General features: G+C 44.9%; 1 protein-coding gene across 1 annotated transcript in view; it reads left to right on the top strand.

Annotated features, from left to right (window-relative positions):
* Positions 1-16201, top strand: part of LOC140738251 (RNA-binding protein Musashi homolog 1-like) — a 201844-nt gene that overhangs the window by 11416 nt on the left and 174227 nt on the right. Inside the window, 1 exon segment of the mRNA XM_073065404.1 lies at positions 8944-8985. Coding sequence (XP_072921505.1) covers positions 8944-8985 — 42 coding nt within the window.

Below are 16201 nucleotides of genomic sequence, written 5' to 3'. Positions count from 1 at the left end.
TCCTGGGAGCTTTACCATTGGTCATTCAGCAGGGACGAGGGAATTCATCCCTCTCCAACCACCTGATGATTTTTTTCCTCCTCTTCTGACGGCTTTTCCTGGATAAGTAATGAAAGATCCCAGGTGAAGTGGCAGCCTGAACTGTATCGCGCTGTCAAGGTCATCTTTGTTACAACTACATTCATTTTCACTTGATTTATTAGGGCGTCAGTGAGGAAGATTGTAACTGGGGATGTAAGATGACCTCCAACCCAAGGTCATGAATTGCCTTCCAATCGTCTTGGAGCAAGCCCTAGCTATAAACTTAAAAGCACATTTTTATTTTTGTTTTCTTTTATGAAGAGGTGTATATCAAAATATTTTAGTAGATTAAAAAAAAATAATATCCCCAACAACTCACTCTAGGAGCAGAGCTGGTTTATTGGACAGACTGTCCAGTAATCTCATCAGGTTCTCTTCAAAGCTTTTGTGTCTTAAGGACAATTTGGTGGCTGTTAGTATCTGATATTCAGCTGTGAGATCGTGTGATCTATTGGCGGTCACAGGCGGTCTAGGCTCACACACTGAGCTTAGAACAGGCCTGCAAAATATTGCCCTCTTTACTGCATGTTTCTGTTTTGTTCAAACTGCACTGGCTTGTTTGAATAGGAGAATGAATGGTATTGTGTGTGTTTCCCCCCTCCTTGGTGGCTCAGAGGGCACAAGTCCAGGCTATGTCTGTGTAGTCTGGCTTGGTGGGTGCTAGATCAGGGGCAAAACATTGGAGCTTCTGATTGCTCGATGGTGCCCCCTACTGGGCACCGGGGTGAAATCAGGTTCTGGCTGTGTTGTGACAACCTTCAGCTTATCAAGGTTTAACCTAAAAAAAATTCCAAGTTTGCATTTTTAGTGAAAGCTAAAGATAAGAGTCAGAAACTGGGAGGAAACACTATTGTGGGTGCTCATGATAAATCCATTTGTACCTTTGTAAAATCTTATTTTGGAATGTTTTTGCAAGAAATGTAGATGTAATATTGATCTATACATTAACTATGCCTTGAGACTTTTGCACAGTACTGTATAGCATAGTCTTTACATTAAAGCTTGTCAATTCACCAATTTCATCGAACATGTCTAGAGCTAAAACATAGAACTCATCACAGTACAGACCCTTCGGCCCGCAATATTGTGCCGACCCTTTAATCCACTCTAAGATCGATGAAACACTTCCCTCCTGCGTAGCCCTCTATCTTCCTATCATCCACGTGCCTTTCATTTGAGGTTTTTAAATGTCCTTAATGTATCTGCCTCTCCAACCAACTCTGGCAGGGTGTTCCACGCACCCCCCTTTTCTTTCCTCAAATCACCTTAAAATGATGCATTCTCATAACAGCCATTTCCACCCTGCTGACTATCCATTTGATCTACGCACATCTCTTCATCGCCTCATCCTCTTTGCTCCATAGAGGAAATCCCTGACTCACTCAACCTACCCTCATAGGACGTGCTCGCTAATCCAGACAGCATTCTGGGCAATCTCCTTGGCATCCTTTCTAAACTTCCACATCCTTCCTATAATGAGGTGACAAGACTAGAACCTCCTTGCATGCAATTGTGTATTAAGATTATTATAAGCTGATTGTTTCACTTGTACAGTTCTAGACTCCAGGGGTGGAGATCAAAGCTATCTTGTGACCCTAGCAACTGGGAACTTTCATGCTGGGCTGTGTACCTGCTGGGTGTGGGAAGCGAAATGTCAGATGGTGTGTGATGCTGGATAATCAGCTGATTCATTCCAGCAGGGCCAATAGGGCTGGGATGTTGACATTGAATAGCAGGACATTACGTCCTGAAGAACAAAGGGGTCTTGGCACCTTTTAGCAAAGTTCCCTGAAGACAATAGCAGTGCAGTTAGATAAATTGGTTACAAAAGACTTTCTGGATGTTTGCTATCATTAGCTAGAGGACAGAAGACAAGAGCAATGAGGTTATGAAATGTGAGTTTGGCCACAGCTGAAGTACAGTGTTTATTTCTTGTTGCCTGTCGGATATGTTATGATTGGGTGGAGAAGGTGCAGAGATTGCTCACCAGGATGTTTGTCTGGGTTGATGCATCTTCAGACTGGTTAGGCCGGCTTTGTTCTTGATACACGAGAGGTTGAGAGGGGACATGACCGAGGTACACTCAGGAGGAGGGGTAGAGATGGGGTCTTTGTCTCCCCCATTGCCGAGATGTTTGTAGCCAGGGGGATGTAGATATAAGATGAGATTTTGCTTTTTGCCCAGAGGGTGGAAATCAGACAAGCTGTTGGAAGTTGCAGTTTAGCCAGGTAATCGTCATGTTGAAGTATTTAGCTGAGTACTTAAAAGCCCCAAGACTGTGGGCTGGGTGTTGGATAATGGGATTGGCAGATAGGCATACAATAGTTGGCATGTGCATAGTGTGCAGAAGGCCCTGTTTCCCTGCTGTATGGTATTTTGACAATGGCTTGATAACCCTGGCACCTGCTACTGCCTAGATTTTAAGTTGCAATGGGTTCTTAATGTCCTAGAGATCTTCATGTTTAATCCACATCCTTGTGCCTATGGTAACGCAGCGATAGCTGATTAAACAGTTTCTTCATCCACAAAAGGAAATCCTATTCTAAATACCAAGAGTCCAAAACCTGTTTGTTTTAACAAGCAGGGCTTAACTGTAATCAGCTAAATCTCCACTCAACTTTGAGATAGGAGATTGTTTCATGCTGCTGAGAGATTGCAGGCAGAGAGGTTTTTCATTATGAATAGGAGTACTTTTGACTGACTGCTTTGCAAACTGGGCTTGTATCATAATTTTCCTGCAATCAGACTGGGACCTTTGTGAAATGATGTGACATTTTATCAACTTTGATCATAGTGAGGAGTACAACTCTCTGCTTATAACGTGAGGCAAAATGAGGCCTGCAAGCCTACAATTAAATGATCTGCTTTTCTTCCTCAAAGCCATTGTCAAAATATCATGCAGCAGGGATGTATGCCGCTTAGAGCCCAGGAACTAACGCAAGGGGAGATAGGGTGAATGGCATGGCTGTGCTGGGAGCCTGAATTGGCCAGCTAGACTGTCTTCCTTCTGTGTCATTATGAGTATCAAATACCTTTGCATCAAGACTTGCCTTCATGCTCACTTTCCCAAGTGGCCTCTGTTCATTTCTCCTCCCAGGAGGGGGGGGGGGGGGGCCCAACCCATATCCTGTGAATGCAATGGGCAGATTATCTTCGGTGTGCACTGTGATGTGTAGACAAGCTGACCCTTTTCATTCAGTTGACCATAGGGATAATACCTTAGAACTGCTGGAAGTATGTACTGGGTCGTATCATAAACACAAGCGATTCTGTAGATCCTCACACAAAGTGCTGGAGGAACTTGGCCGGTCAAACAGCATCTGTGGAGAGCAATAAAGAAGTGACATTTCGGGCTGGGATCTCCATCAGAGTCAAAGGTTCAACAGGCTGATTCCAGAGATGAGGGGATTAGACTATGAGGAGAGATTGAGTCGCCTGGGACAGTACTCACTGGAATTCAGAGGAATGAGAGGAGATCTTTTGAAACATTTAAAGGGATAGATAAGATAGAGGCAGGAAAGTTGTTTCTACTGATAGGTGAGACTAGAACTAGGGGATATAGCCTCAAGATTTGGAGGAGTAGATTTAGGACGGAAACAAGTAGGGTAGTTATGGAAACAATGATGATTAAAGAAACATAGAAAATAGGTGCAGGAGTAGGCCATTCAGCCCTTTGAGCCTGCACTGCCATTCAGTATGATCATGGCTGATCATCCAACTCAGAACCCTGTACCTGCTTTCTCTCCATACCCCCGATCCCTTTAGCCACAAGGGCCATATCTAACTCACTCTTAAATATAGCCAATGAACTGGCCTCAACTGTTTCCTGTGGCAGAGAATTCCATGGATTCACCACTCTCTGTGTGAAGAAGTTTCTCCTCATCTCGGTCCTAAAAGGCTTTCCCTTTATCCTTAAACTGTGACCCCTCGTTCTGGACTTCCCCAACATCGGAAACAATCTTCCTGCATTTAGCCTGTCCAATCCCTTTAGAATTTTATACGAAGAGCAAGGTGGCACTTTTAAAGAATATAAAAGTGGATAAGTCTCCAGGTCCTGACAGGATATTCCCTAGGACCTTGAGGGAAGTTAGTGTAGAAATAGCAGGGGCTCTGACAGAAATATTTCAAATGTCGTTAGAGACGGGGATGGTGCCAGAGGATTGGCGTATTGCTCATGTGGTTCCATTGTTTAAAAAGGGTTCTGAGCAAACTTAGCAATTATCGGCATGTAAATTTGACGTCAGTGGTGGGTAAATTAATGGAAAGTATTCTTAGAGATGGTATATATAATTATCTGGATAGACAGGGTCTAATTAGGAGCAGTCAACATGGATTTGTGTGTGGAAGGTCATGTTTGACAAATCTTATTGAATTTTTTGAAGAGGTTACGAGGAAAGTTGACGAGGGTAAAGCAGTGGATGTTGTCTATATGGATTTCAGTAAGGCCTTTGACAAGGTTCCACACAGCAAGGTTAGTTAGGAAGATTCAATTGTTAGGTATTAATATTGAAGTAGTAAAATGGATTCAACAGTGGCTGGATGGGAGATGCCAGAGAGTAGTGGTGGATAACTGTTTGTCAGGTTGGAGGCCGGTGACTAGTGGTGTGCCTCAGGGATCTGTACTGGGTCCAATGTTGTTTGTCATATACATTAATGATCTGGATGATGGGCTGGTAAATTGGATTAGTAAGTATGCAGATGATACTAAGATAGGTGGTGTTGTGGATAATGAAGTAGGTTTTCAAAGGAGTATTGTGTACAGTTCTGGTCACTGAATTATAGAAAACATGTCAACAAAATAGAGAGAGTACAGAGGAGATTTACTAGAATGTTACCTGGGTTTCAGCACCTAAGTTACAGAGAAAGGTTGAACAAGTTAGGTCTTTATTCTTTAGAGCGTAGAAGGTTGAGGGGGGACTTGATAGAGGTATTTAAAATTATGAGTGGGATAGATAGAGTTGACGTGGATAGGCTTTTTCCATTGAGAGGGGAGATTCAAACAAGAGGACATGAGTTGAGATTTAAGGGGCAAAAGTTTAGGGGTAAGACGAGGGGAAACTTCTTTACTCAGAGTGGTAGCTGTGTGGAACGAGCTTCCAGTAGAATTGGTAGAGGCAGGTTCGATTTTGTCATTTAAAAAAAATTGGGTAAGTATATGGACAGGAAAGGAATGGAGAGTTATGGGCTGAGTGCGGGCCAGTGGGACTAGATGAGAGTAAGCGTTCGGCATGGACTAGAAGGGCCGAGATGGCCTGTTTCCGTGCTGTAATTGATATATGGTTATATGAAGAGGAACGGCTTTTCCCAGAGAGTGGTTAATCTGTGGAATTCTCTGCCCAATGAAGCAGTGGAGGCTACCTCAGTAAATATATTTAAAAGAAAGTTGGATAGATTTTTGCATAGTAAGGGAATGAAGGGTTACGGGGAAACGGCAGGTAGATGGAGATGAGTCCATGGCCAGATCAGCCATGATCTTACTGAATGGTGGGGCAGGCTCGATGGGCCAGATGGCCCACTCCTGCTCCTATTTCTTATGTTCTTATGTTCAAATGCTATTGGCTGACTGTAATGCAGGGCCTTCATCTGAAGTGTCGACCATCTCTCACCTTCACTGCTGCTGCCTGGCTTCCGGAGTTCCTCCAGCGGTTTATATTGTCCCCCCCCCCCCACCCTGTGTTCCAGCACCTTTGGCTGCTTGTCTCCATTTTGGAGTGTTATCGGTTGTGCAGATCTGGAATGTTTTTCTGCTCTGAGTAAGTTGGATGCTGTCTGGGGCTTTGAGACCAAGGTGGAATGGTTTTGTGAATGAGGGCGTGGAGTGATGCACAATGGAGATGGGTAAACCGAGACACAGATCACTCGTTGAACAGTCGGACCAGTATGAGTAGCTGTACAACTGCTCTTCCTCCTGAGGACGAGTGATTTTCTGTTTGCTGGCCCAGTTAAGTTTGCCTAACCTGACACACCACCACTCTTCTACCACTCTGCAGTTTGCTTGTGTGGTAGAAGAGAAATAAGGTTTATCTTCGACCCTCTCTTCCACCCCCCCCCCATTCCTGATGAAGGGTCTCGGCTCGAAACGTTGGCTACTCTTTACTCACGGATGCTGCCTGAACTGCTGAGTTCTTCCAGCATTGTGTATGTATTATTTTGTCTGTTGTTCACTCCAGACATGGCTGAAAATGGATGCACCACACAGCCCCCATAGGTAGTGACTGTAAGTCTGAGGGTTGTTGCTTTTAAGTAGGAAATTCCTGATGCTTAACTTTTAGAAGACAGCTGTATGTTGCCAGGACATTGCCTGCATGTCGAATGTCCTGGTGAGATGGTTTGACTTGCGGCAAAGGCTCACAAGTTGATTTAAACGAACTGCTGCACGTCAAAAGTACTCGGCAGGGTTTGGCTTTTGGATTAAAGATGTGTCCAGGAGCTCGGGTACCAGAGCAAAGTGGACCGTCAGTGACCATCGTGCTTGGGTGCTGAGAGGAAGTAATGAAATCTAATGAATCCTGGGGCACTCTGGTCACTTCGGGTCACGGCGGGTGCTAGTTGAGCATTGGGGTCTTTCAACAAGTGTCTGGGCTTGCCTTCTGTTGTTACTGGGGTTTTGGATTTGGGCTCCCCACCAGCTCCCCAGACAGTGGTGGTGGGAGTATAGAAATATACTTTATTGATAGTGTTGTGTCGTGTGTGACACACCACCACTCCCCCCACACATGCTCACGTGCTACACAGTGGTGGCGGAGTACGGTGTTGTTCCACACTGTTAGTTTCAGTTGGTCATTCTTTATACGTCACCAACTTGCCCCTTTTTCTTTGGAAACTCCAGTTCTTTTCCCTTAACCGATTCCGACTGCTTTCCTGGGTTTTCGGTCAGGGTTCGGAGAGCCACTGCTTCACGGCTCCAGAGGGCCCAGTTCAATCCCTGCTTCTGGCCCTTTTCTGTGTGGGGTTTGCTCATTTTTCCTGTCACCCCATGGGATTGTCCCACATCCAGAGGGTTGGTAGATTATCTGGCCCCGTGCTGTATTTGTAAACATTGGGTAGGAAGGGTAATATATAGGATGTTTTCACTTGTTTTTGTATCTACCCCGGGCACGTATCTGAGACGGAGTCACTTTATTTTTGTACCTACACTGGGCACGTATTTTTAATGGAGTGTTTTATAAACACCCAAAAAAAAAGGAAATACAGTGTTGTGAGAAAATTCAGATTGATCCACAGAATTCAAATTTCTGACAGTTGAGACTGTAGACTGATCGTCTGTGGTCTGGTGTGTTCTGAATCTGTAGCTCAGTTCTGTACTAATTAATCAATTCTGACTAAAATCTGTACTCGTCTATAGCTAATGAAGCTGGCAGTTTAACTATTATTATGTGGCTTGGTTAAGTTGTCCTAACCTGACACACCACCACTCTTCTACCACTCTGCAGTTTGCTTGTGTGGTAGAAGAGAAGTAAGGTTTATTTTGTTTGTTGTTCACTCCAGACATGGCTGAAAATGGATGCAAACACTATGTGACTTGGGGGAAGTGCAGGTTTTGGGCATTTCTGGGAACTTTTGTGTGACCATGGGTTCTCCGGGTTGGCTGGGGACAGGGAGGAAATTGGGGACAATTAGAACATTATGGCACAGTCCAGGCCCTTTAGTCACAATGCTGTTCGTTTTATTAGGAGATACAGTGCAGAACAGGTTGTTTTGGCCCAGTGAGGTGCACCACCCAGCAAACCCACCAATTTAACCCTAACCTCGTCACAGGCCCCTTTGCAATGACCAATTACCCTGTTAACTGGTAAATCTTTGGACCATGGGAGGAAATGCATGCAGTTCATGGGGGGAACGTAGAAATTCCTTACAGATGGTGCCGGAATTGAACTTTGAACTCTGGATCACCCCGAGCTGTAATGGTGTTGTGCTAACCACAGTGCTACTGTAACCTGCTAAGATCAATCTAACCCTTCCCTCCCACATAACCCTCTGTTTTTCTAACATCCATGTGCCTATCTAAGAGTTTCTCAAATGCCCCTAATTCGTGTTGTCTAGAATTTGGTCCCAAGGCTACGGACTGGATATGTTCAACTTGTAATTCTAGAAACAGGGCAAGGGATCGGTTTGGAAGAGTTTTTGCAGTTATTTCCAATTCGTGCTCAAGTGCGAGGCAGGAACTCGGCGCCTTGCAGGGCAGCTGAGGTGCTCCAGAGGTCCTTGCTTCTTGCTCGGGCTGGGTCCCTATAGCTAGCTGACTACTCGAGCCCACAAGAACCACTACCAGGGCAGTGACTTTGCTCTCTTCCTCATCTAACATTAACATCTCCTCGTACAGATACTTTGTGTGCAGTAACAGAGAGGGAGATTTCAGTGGTCTGGAACTGGGTAAAAAATCAGCCTGCCTGTATTTTCCATTCCAGTCAATCCTGTGTTAAGCTGATGTCAGATTACACGAGCAAGGAATTGGTTCAAAATAGTATTTTTTAATAATGATATGTTTCCAATGTTTGCCGATCACAAAAGGACTTTGCTATTTAATTGATTATTTTTATTTAGTGGTGGGCACAGTAATGGACCCTTTTGGTCTAGCTATGTCCATGTGACAAATCATCGTAATAACTTGCATGTCCTTGGACGGTGGGAGGAAACCGGAGCACCCGGAGGAAAGCCCTGCGGTCACAGGGGAGGAATTTACAAACTCCTTCCAGGCAGCGGTGGGAATTGAACCCTGATTGCAGGTGCCATAGTGCTACGCTGCGGTACCACTCCCAAATTTCTTTGTGCATCACCCTCTTTAGCAAAATGATTCTCGCAGGGGCCGTATTGTTGTGGGGTGGATGATTTAATCACCTGTTCTGTTTCTGTCCCGTACAGATTGATCCTAAGGTGGCTTTTCCGCGCAGAGCACAGCCAAAGGTAAGGTTGCTGAGAATGCCGCTTGGCCTCTGGCCACTTCCTCTTCCCTCAGACTTTGAAAGGTGCAAGCAAATGTAATTAAGGTTCTTGGACTGGGGGAGAATCCTCCACAGGCCCTGGCCTTCCCGGTCTTCTCAAAGAGCTGCTTCACGGTGGCCATAGCGCGGTTGTCAATGCTTGTACTACACCCCTCCCCTAAACCCCACAGAAAAGCATATGGTCACTGTGTCACCCTTCACTGATACTCTTCTGCAAATGGGTGTCAGATAGCTGTGAGACTGGGAGGCATCACAAGATGCCAGTGGGATTAAAGGCGTACTGAACGATTTCCCCACCGAGCCCCTCTCAGTGGCCTCACCACGGTGGAACGTGTGGTTGCGGTTTCTGTGCAGGCTGTGGCTTCTGACGTGTGACGTTTGAGCTGTACCTAATCAGTGGTAGTGAACCAAGACTGAATCCAGTTTGACTAGTTTACTCTAGTAGGTGAATGTTCAGCCAGACCAAGCTCCTCACACCCAGGAAGATCAAAGTGCCATCATTGTTTGTAGACCTTGCCCGGCACAGAGAAGGGCCACTCAGTTCCACAGAGAGAGATGAGAAGAGGTGGTGTGGTCATTAGGATCTGATGCCATGCCAAAAGGAAGGCATTGACTTACTACAGGTTAGTAGTATTCACTCAGTCACGTGTTTTTGAATTGGTAATAGTTCTTTTCCTGGTTTTTAGAAAGCCCTGAATTGTTCATTTGGTCGCAATGTGTTATCAATGAAGGTTTGAGTAAGGTTCTTCCTGAATCTTATAGAACATTGGACAATACAGCACAGTAAGGCCCTTTGGTCCACGATGTTGTGCTGACCTTTTACTCTAAGATTGATCTAATCCAGTGGTTCCCAACCTTTTTTTGGCCATGCCCCACCTAATCACCTCTAAAATCCTGATGCCCCCTGTGGTGATATATAATTCTTATTATTCAAAAAGTGAACTCCTATTCACCTGGAGGAAGCCTAAAAGACCATTAACTTGGTTTAAACAAGCTTCCAAAGAACATGGCATTCATGAAAGAGAAAAATAAAAGAACCAAAGGACTGTTAAAGTTCTGAGGAAGAAATTACTAAGAAATTGTAAAAAAAAAGAACATTAAGTGATATTAAAATAATAAATAAATAAAACAATGCCGATTCGTTTCTACAGCATACAAAGACAGATACACCGTTTAAAAGAGATGACACAATGTACACACCTTCACACCACCAAGAACCGAAAGCTACTGCAAAAAGCAGCATTGGCGCGACCTCGTACGAGTTTCTTACGCGTTTGGACTTGTTCATTCGTTCCTTCCTACATCAGTCAATTCATTAATTTAATTATGAAAGCCATTTGATGGTTGTAATGATGGTGATACACTATATATACAGTACATACGCAATTACACATGTACATACACACAAGTATTTTTATGTATGCATACTGTATATACACATATGTATTAACTCGCACACACACTCATACTCACTGTTAATAACTCATTCTCGAATTGCCCCCCTTAAAAATCAAATTACCCCCCTGTGGGGCGTACGCCCCACGTTGGGAACCACTGATCTAATCCATCCTCACTACAGAGCCTTTTCCTATCATCCATGTGTCTATCTGAGATTTAAGTGCCCCTGATGTATCTGCTTCTGCCACCTCTCCTGGCAGCACGTTCAACAAACTCACTACTCTCTGTAAAACACTTAACTCTGACATCCCCTCTATACGTTCCTTTAAAATTATGTCCTATTATATCAGCCATTTTCATCCTGGGAAAAAGTCTTCTGGCTATCTGCCTGATCTATACCTCTTATCATTTTGTACACCTCTATCAAGTCACCTCTCATCCTCCTTTCCAGAGAGAAAACTCCTAGCTCGCTCAGCCTAATCCTCATAAGACATGCTCTCTAATCCAAGTAGTGTGCTGGTAAATCTCCTCTGCACCCTCTCCAAAGCTTCCACATCCTTCCAATAATGAGGCGACCAGAATTGAACACAATATTCTGAATGTGGTCTAAGCAGAGTTTTATAGAGCTGCAACATTACCTCGCAGCTCTTGAACTCAATCGACAACTAATGGAGGCCAACATACCGTATGACTTCTTGACAGCCTGTCAGTGAGACTCTTGCTGTAGGGTGGGGAGGGGGTCCACCCTTAGGGATCATTGAGTGTAGTGTTTGGGCACAGACTGATGTCAGGTTGATCCCAGGATGCTGATACTGGTGCTTTACAGAATGCATCAACAGCCCCATTCCTTAGTTATTCCTTTCAGTGGTTAGGGAAATCTTGGCCGGTATTTGCACTCCCCGTCCCTCCTAGAACACTCTGGACTCTGCACACGCGTCAGGGACATTGAAAGGTCTGACATGCTTGGAGCTGCCTGTGTCGGTCGGCATCTTTGAGGAATTAGTGGAAGGTCTTTGGGTGCGGCAGTGCTAGAGCTGCTGGAAATGCCACCTCTTAGATCCAGTGACCCTGTCATCAATTTCCTCTTGATCTTCCTACATCCCAAAGACAAGCAAAATGGTCGATTAGTGGCCACTGACAATCACCTGGGTAAGTGGTAGAGTATGAGTAAGGAAAAATGGGATTGCTGTAATTGAGTTGTTGTTTGGTGAGGACCATGGGAGCTGAGTCTGGGCCTGTTTCTGTGCTTTTTGTCTGTCTGAACTCCCCAACAAGGCATTGTAACTCAATTGTTCTCTCCAATACCATTCTTTATTTGATTTAGAGATGTTACCACCTCATGGTTACAGGCCCTTCCATCCCAGTGAGCCTGTGCCACTCAGTTACACCCGGGTGACCAATTGGCCTACTAACCTGCACGTCTTTGGGATGCGCGCAGAAACCGGAATCTTACTTGTTCGCAGGGAGAATGTACAGACCCCTTACAGGCAGCTGTGGGAATTGAACCCCGGTTACTGGCACTGTAGAGCGCTGTGCTAACCGCTATGCTACGGTGTTGCCGTACCTTCTCCATTGCTTCTGCCTTTTACCTGTCTGTTTTCACCAGGTGTGTCACCTGCTTGCCCAAGGTGTGCCACCTTTGAGGAAACTACTGGTGTCTCAGCCCGGCTTTGGTGTCTACTGGAGTTAGGGCAGTTGAAGTGGAGAATTCCACAGGCCATTTACTGCAAAAAAAATTGCACTACTCAGATTATTTAATAAAGCCTAATTTCTGAGCATGGTAGTAAAGAGATTGTGGTATAAATTGATCTTTGTGCTGTTGTGAAAAGTGGGTAAGTGCAACAAGTGGAGACCAGCTGATGAGATAAAATCTATTATCCAACTACGTAGTAAGGTTAGCTTTTATTGCCTATCGCCAACTGGCTTTGAGCAAGTTGTGTTCAGGAATACCTAAGTTCAAAGACGAAGTCAACTTATTATCAAAGTATGTGAACGCCCCGTATACTACCCTGAGATTCATCACCCTGCTGGCACGTACAGGGAAATAAAGATGTACAGCAGAGTTCATGAGAAACTGTATATAAGGACTGACGAGCAATCATTGTGCAAATAAAAGATAAGTAATGCTCAAAACATGAGCTGTGGAGTTGCTGCAAAGTGAGTCTGGAGATGTGGAATTGGTTTAGATTTGAGGTTTACCAAGCAGGCAGTATCTCCTGAACTTGCTAAAATTCCTCGCTGATTTAAAACACCCATCGTCCATGTGTGAAGTGAACTAACACCATATGATATTCCATAGTAATGTTTGCTTTTGGACCTGGTTGGCTTGGAGAAGACTCTTAATTAATTCAGTTTTATTTTCCTTCCAATTGAATTATGCTTGAGATAGTTTGTTCTTCAGCTCCTTTGGGACTCCCACTCTGTGTTAATGCGCTCTTGGTTAATTGTCGATAAGAGCATTTTGAAGCTGCTGATGAGTTCTCCGTGACGTATTGTCCAAATTAAAATCACGCCAGACTGCGCTGTTTGCCTCCACATTCTTGTCAAGTTCCTAGGCTGCGCACATGATACAAAGTCTTTGTCATCACTTCTGTGGTGAATCCATCGAGAAATCTCTGCGAGGACCAAGTCCATTGAAGGTGTCTCAGCATGGGATGGACTGTACTGTAAGCCATAATGACCATTTCACACTTCTTCAGAACTTTAGTAGTTGGGACACGGTGATAGTGAGGGGGCCATTTGGCCCATCTTCTTCAGTGTTACCTCTTTGAAACAGATAATCCACTAGCTTTGTACTTCTGTGATAATCTTGTTATTTTGGAAGTTTTTAAGGTGCTCTGCTACACTTTCGGACAGTCGTACATTGATCTGGTGGCACATTTGTGGTGTTGCTGACCATGAACTCTGTGCCTCCAGCTCCAGCCATCGTCTCTTTATAGTAAATTGTCTCCTTATTAATGACTTCAGTAGCTATTGCTGACATTTGAGTTGTTGCCGTAGGTTGGCGCACTGTGTGGATGGTAGATTTGGTTTCCATATGAAGGAAATTGGCATTGCATCCACTTGATCCAATTGTTTCACAAAGCCCATGGGTCTCTTGTCAAGAAAAAGGGTCTTGAATGTGTTAAACTTATAAGTTTTGGTCTCATTCTTGGGTTTCTGCATGATATCAGTCACTGTGGAGCCTGATCTGTGCCTCCCTTTAAACCCTTCCTGTGTGGATCTGGGATTGGCTAATTTATTATCATCAAGGGCCCCACCATCCATGCCATACTCTCTTCTTGCTGCTACCGTCGGAGCTGAGGGTCCCACGCCACAAGGTTCAGGAACAGTTGTTATCCTACAATCGTAGGACTCCTGAACCAGCACTCACCTCAGCTCTGAAAGGACTCCCAAGATCTATGGACTAATTTTCAAGGACTCTGCAACAAATACCCTCAGTATCATTTGTATTTAATTTGCATAAGTTCTCCTCAGCTGAAGAGTCTTGGCCTGAAGTGTTGGACTGTACTCTCTTCCAGAGATGCTGTCTGGCCTGCTGAGTTCATTTTGTGTGTGTTGCTCGGATTTCCAGCATCTGCAGATTTTGGTAGGTGATAGGTGAAACTGGGGGAGGGGGAGGGGGTGAAGTAAAGAGCTGGGAAGTATATATAGGGGTACCTGATAAAGCGGTCACTGATTGTTGATCTATTTTGATAATTAATTTACTTTGACTTTGATATAGTAATTTTAAAACCATATAGGGTTCTGAGCAGGTTTTTCGGAATACTGAATTTAAACCTGGCTGTACAGTATCAAATCAGAGCAGTAGTAACGAGAGAGGTGTGCGCAGTTTCTTGATATCTAGGAACTGGTACTTCACAGAGATTAGCCCAAAACCTGAAGTGTTGTAGGTAACGTGGGTGACTGTCAAGTTGTTCACTGAAGTAGAAGGGGTGCATTTGTAAGCAAGTCTCTCAGGACTTTGGTTACCCGGTACTTCAGGATAGCTTAACGAAGGGTTGGTGTTATTGTACCGTAGGGAGCTGCTTTTTCCCCACGAGTGACATATTGTAATGATGTAGGTTGGGTTATGAACTGGTGCCAGGGGAGATTCTGAAATAGGCTGTGTGCTCTTTTTGCACTTCTGTGAGGGTCTTCGTTCCACATTTCCATCTCCTATGATCCAGAGAAGGCCATTCGACCCATTAAGTCTTTGAGAACTGCTATTTCCTCCTTTTTTCTCCCTAATTTATTCTCCCTCGCATGTCCATCATCAACTCTTTCCTGGTGCTCCTGCCACCTAATTTCAGCAACCAGTTACCCTGTCAGCCAGCATGGGAGGAGATGGGAGCAAACCCATGGGGTCATGGGGGAAGTGTGCAGACTCCCTGTAGACGATGCTGGTGGTCAGGATCGAACCCAAGCCACTAAAGCCAGGAGGCAGTGGCAGCAACGGAGCCTCCTTGTCGACTGTGCTGCCTCGCATGAAAGTTGTCATCGAGTGCAGAAGGTCGACAACAAACAGTGCCTTTACCCTAGTGGGATCATTAGAGGAAATCAGGCTTTTGACCCAGTGAGGAGGAATAGTGAGGGGATTGTGGAGTTCAGGGTAATGTGGCCTTGGGGCAGTTGTGAATCGTGAAAATCACATGCATGAGGCCAGGAGCACTGCACGGAGGTGAGAGCTTGGGATTTGTGCTGGAGTCTGTTTTGTATTTCGTGCCATGAACAGAATCTAAAATGACGTCTTGACTACTTTAGTGAAGCTTCTTTTGTAACAGTGTGGTTGACCCTTGAACATTCACCCTGCTCTGTTTGCCAACGTAAGGTGGCTTTTTATGGCCCAAACTGCCTCGCGACCCGGGAGTTTGGTGCCCTTGTCTTCTGGTTGGAGCAAACCACTATGTTACTCTCTGGGCTCAGCTGGAGAGGCCACTAAGTTTCAGCTGGTCTGTTTCTGTGATGCTGCTTTTTTTATGTGTGGGCTCTGTTCCCATGGCTCTTTGAACTCCTTGTCTTGACCTGCCTCCAATCCATTCCTGCTCTGATCAGAAACGAGAGAAAACCTGTGCAGAATCTGGAAATCCGAGCAACACACTCAAAATGCTGGCGGAACCTAGCAGGCCAGGAAGCATCTATGGAAAGAAGTACAGTCGACGTTTCGGGTCCAGATCCGTCGGCAGGATCTGATCAAGTTGGTTTGACTGCAGACCCTTGTGCTCTTTATCTTCCTCCCCACCACTTGTCCTTCCCATTCCTTTTCTTTCGTCTGTGTCCTGCTGCTGTTGTCCTCGGCAGTTCTCCGGAATGCTCCTTTTTTTCCTGTTGCACCTACCTTCGGGACGTGCTCTTCCCTCTCCCAGCCTGGGGAATCCGAGTGAGAGCCACCACAGTGATCTATCTGTCAGGTCAGCTGTGGACTGTCGTCAGAGAGCTTGCACGAAGAAGCTCGCAGGCAAAAGCACGGCGGACACGACCCACCCCGAAAACTGCCTTTTCCAAAATGCTCCCTCCTGGAGAGGGCTACTTAAAACTTCAGGCCATCTTAAAAGTTTCTTGTCCAGGCAGTTAATCTAATCAACCATCCTAGTCAGGCACCCCACCCCATCACTGCATTACATGGTGGACACTTTAAACACTTTTATACCTGTTAATATGTGCTGGCATTTAATACAGATTTTATTGCATGTAACGTCTAACTTTATATTATATATAAATCTTTATTATTTATAATAGTTGAATATTTTTGTTGTATGTTGTGCCAACACACTACAGCACATTCCTAACACATGGAAATG

This window comes from Hemitrygon akajei, chromosome 14 (genome assembly GCF_048418815.1).
Source record: "Hemitrygon akajei chromosome 14, sHemAka1.3, whole genome shotgun sequence".
Lineage (NCBI taxonomy): Eukaryota > Metazoa > Chordata > Chondrichthyes > Myliobatiformes > Dasyatidae > Hemitrygon > Hemitrygon akajei.
Note: the sequence above shows the minus strand (reverse complement) of the source record. Positions and strands in the feature narration are given on the sequence as shown.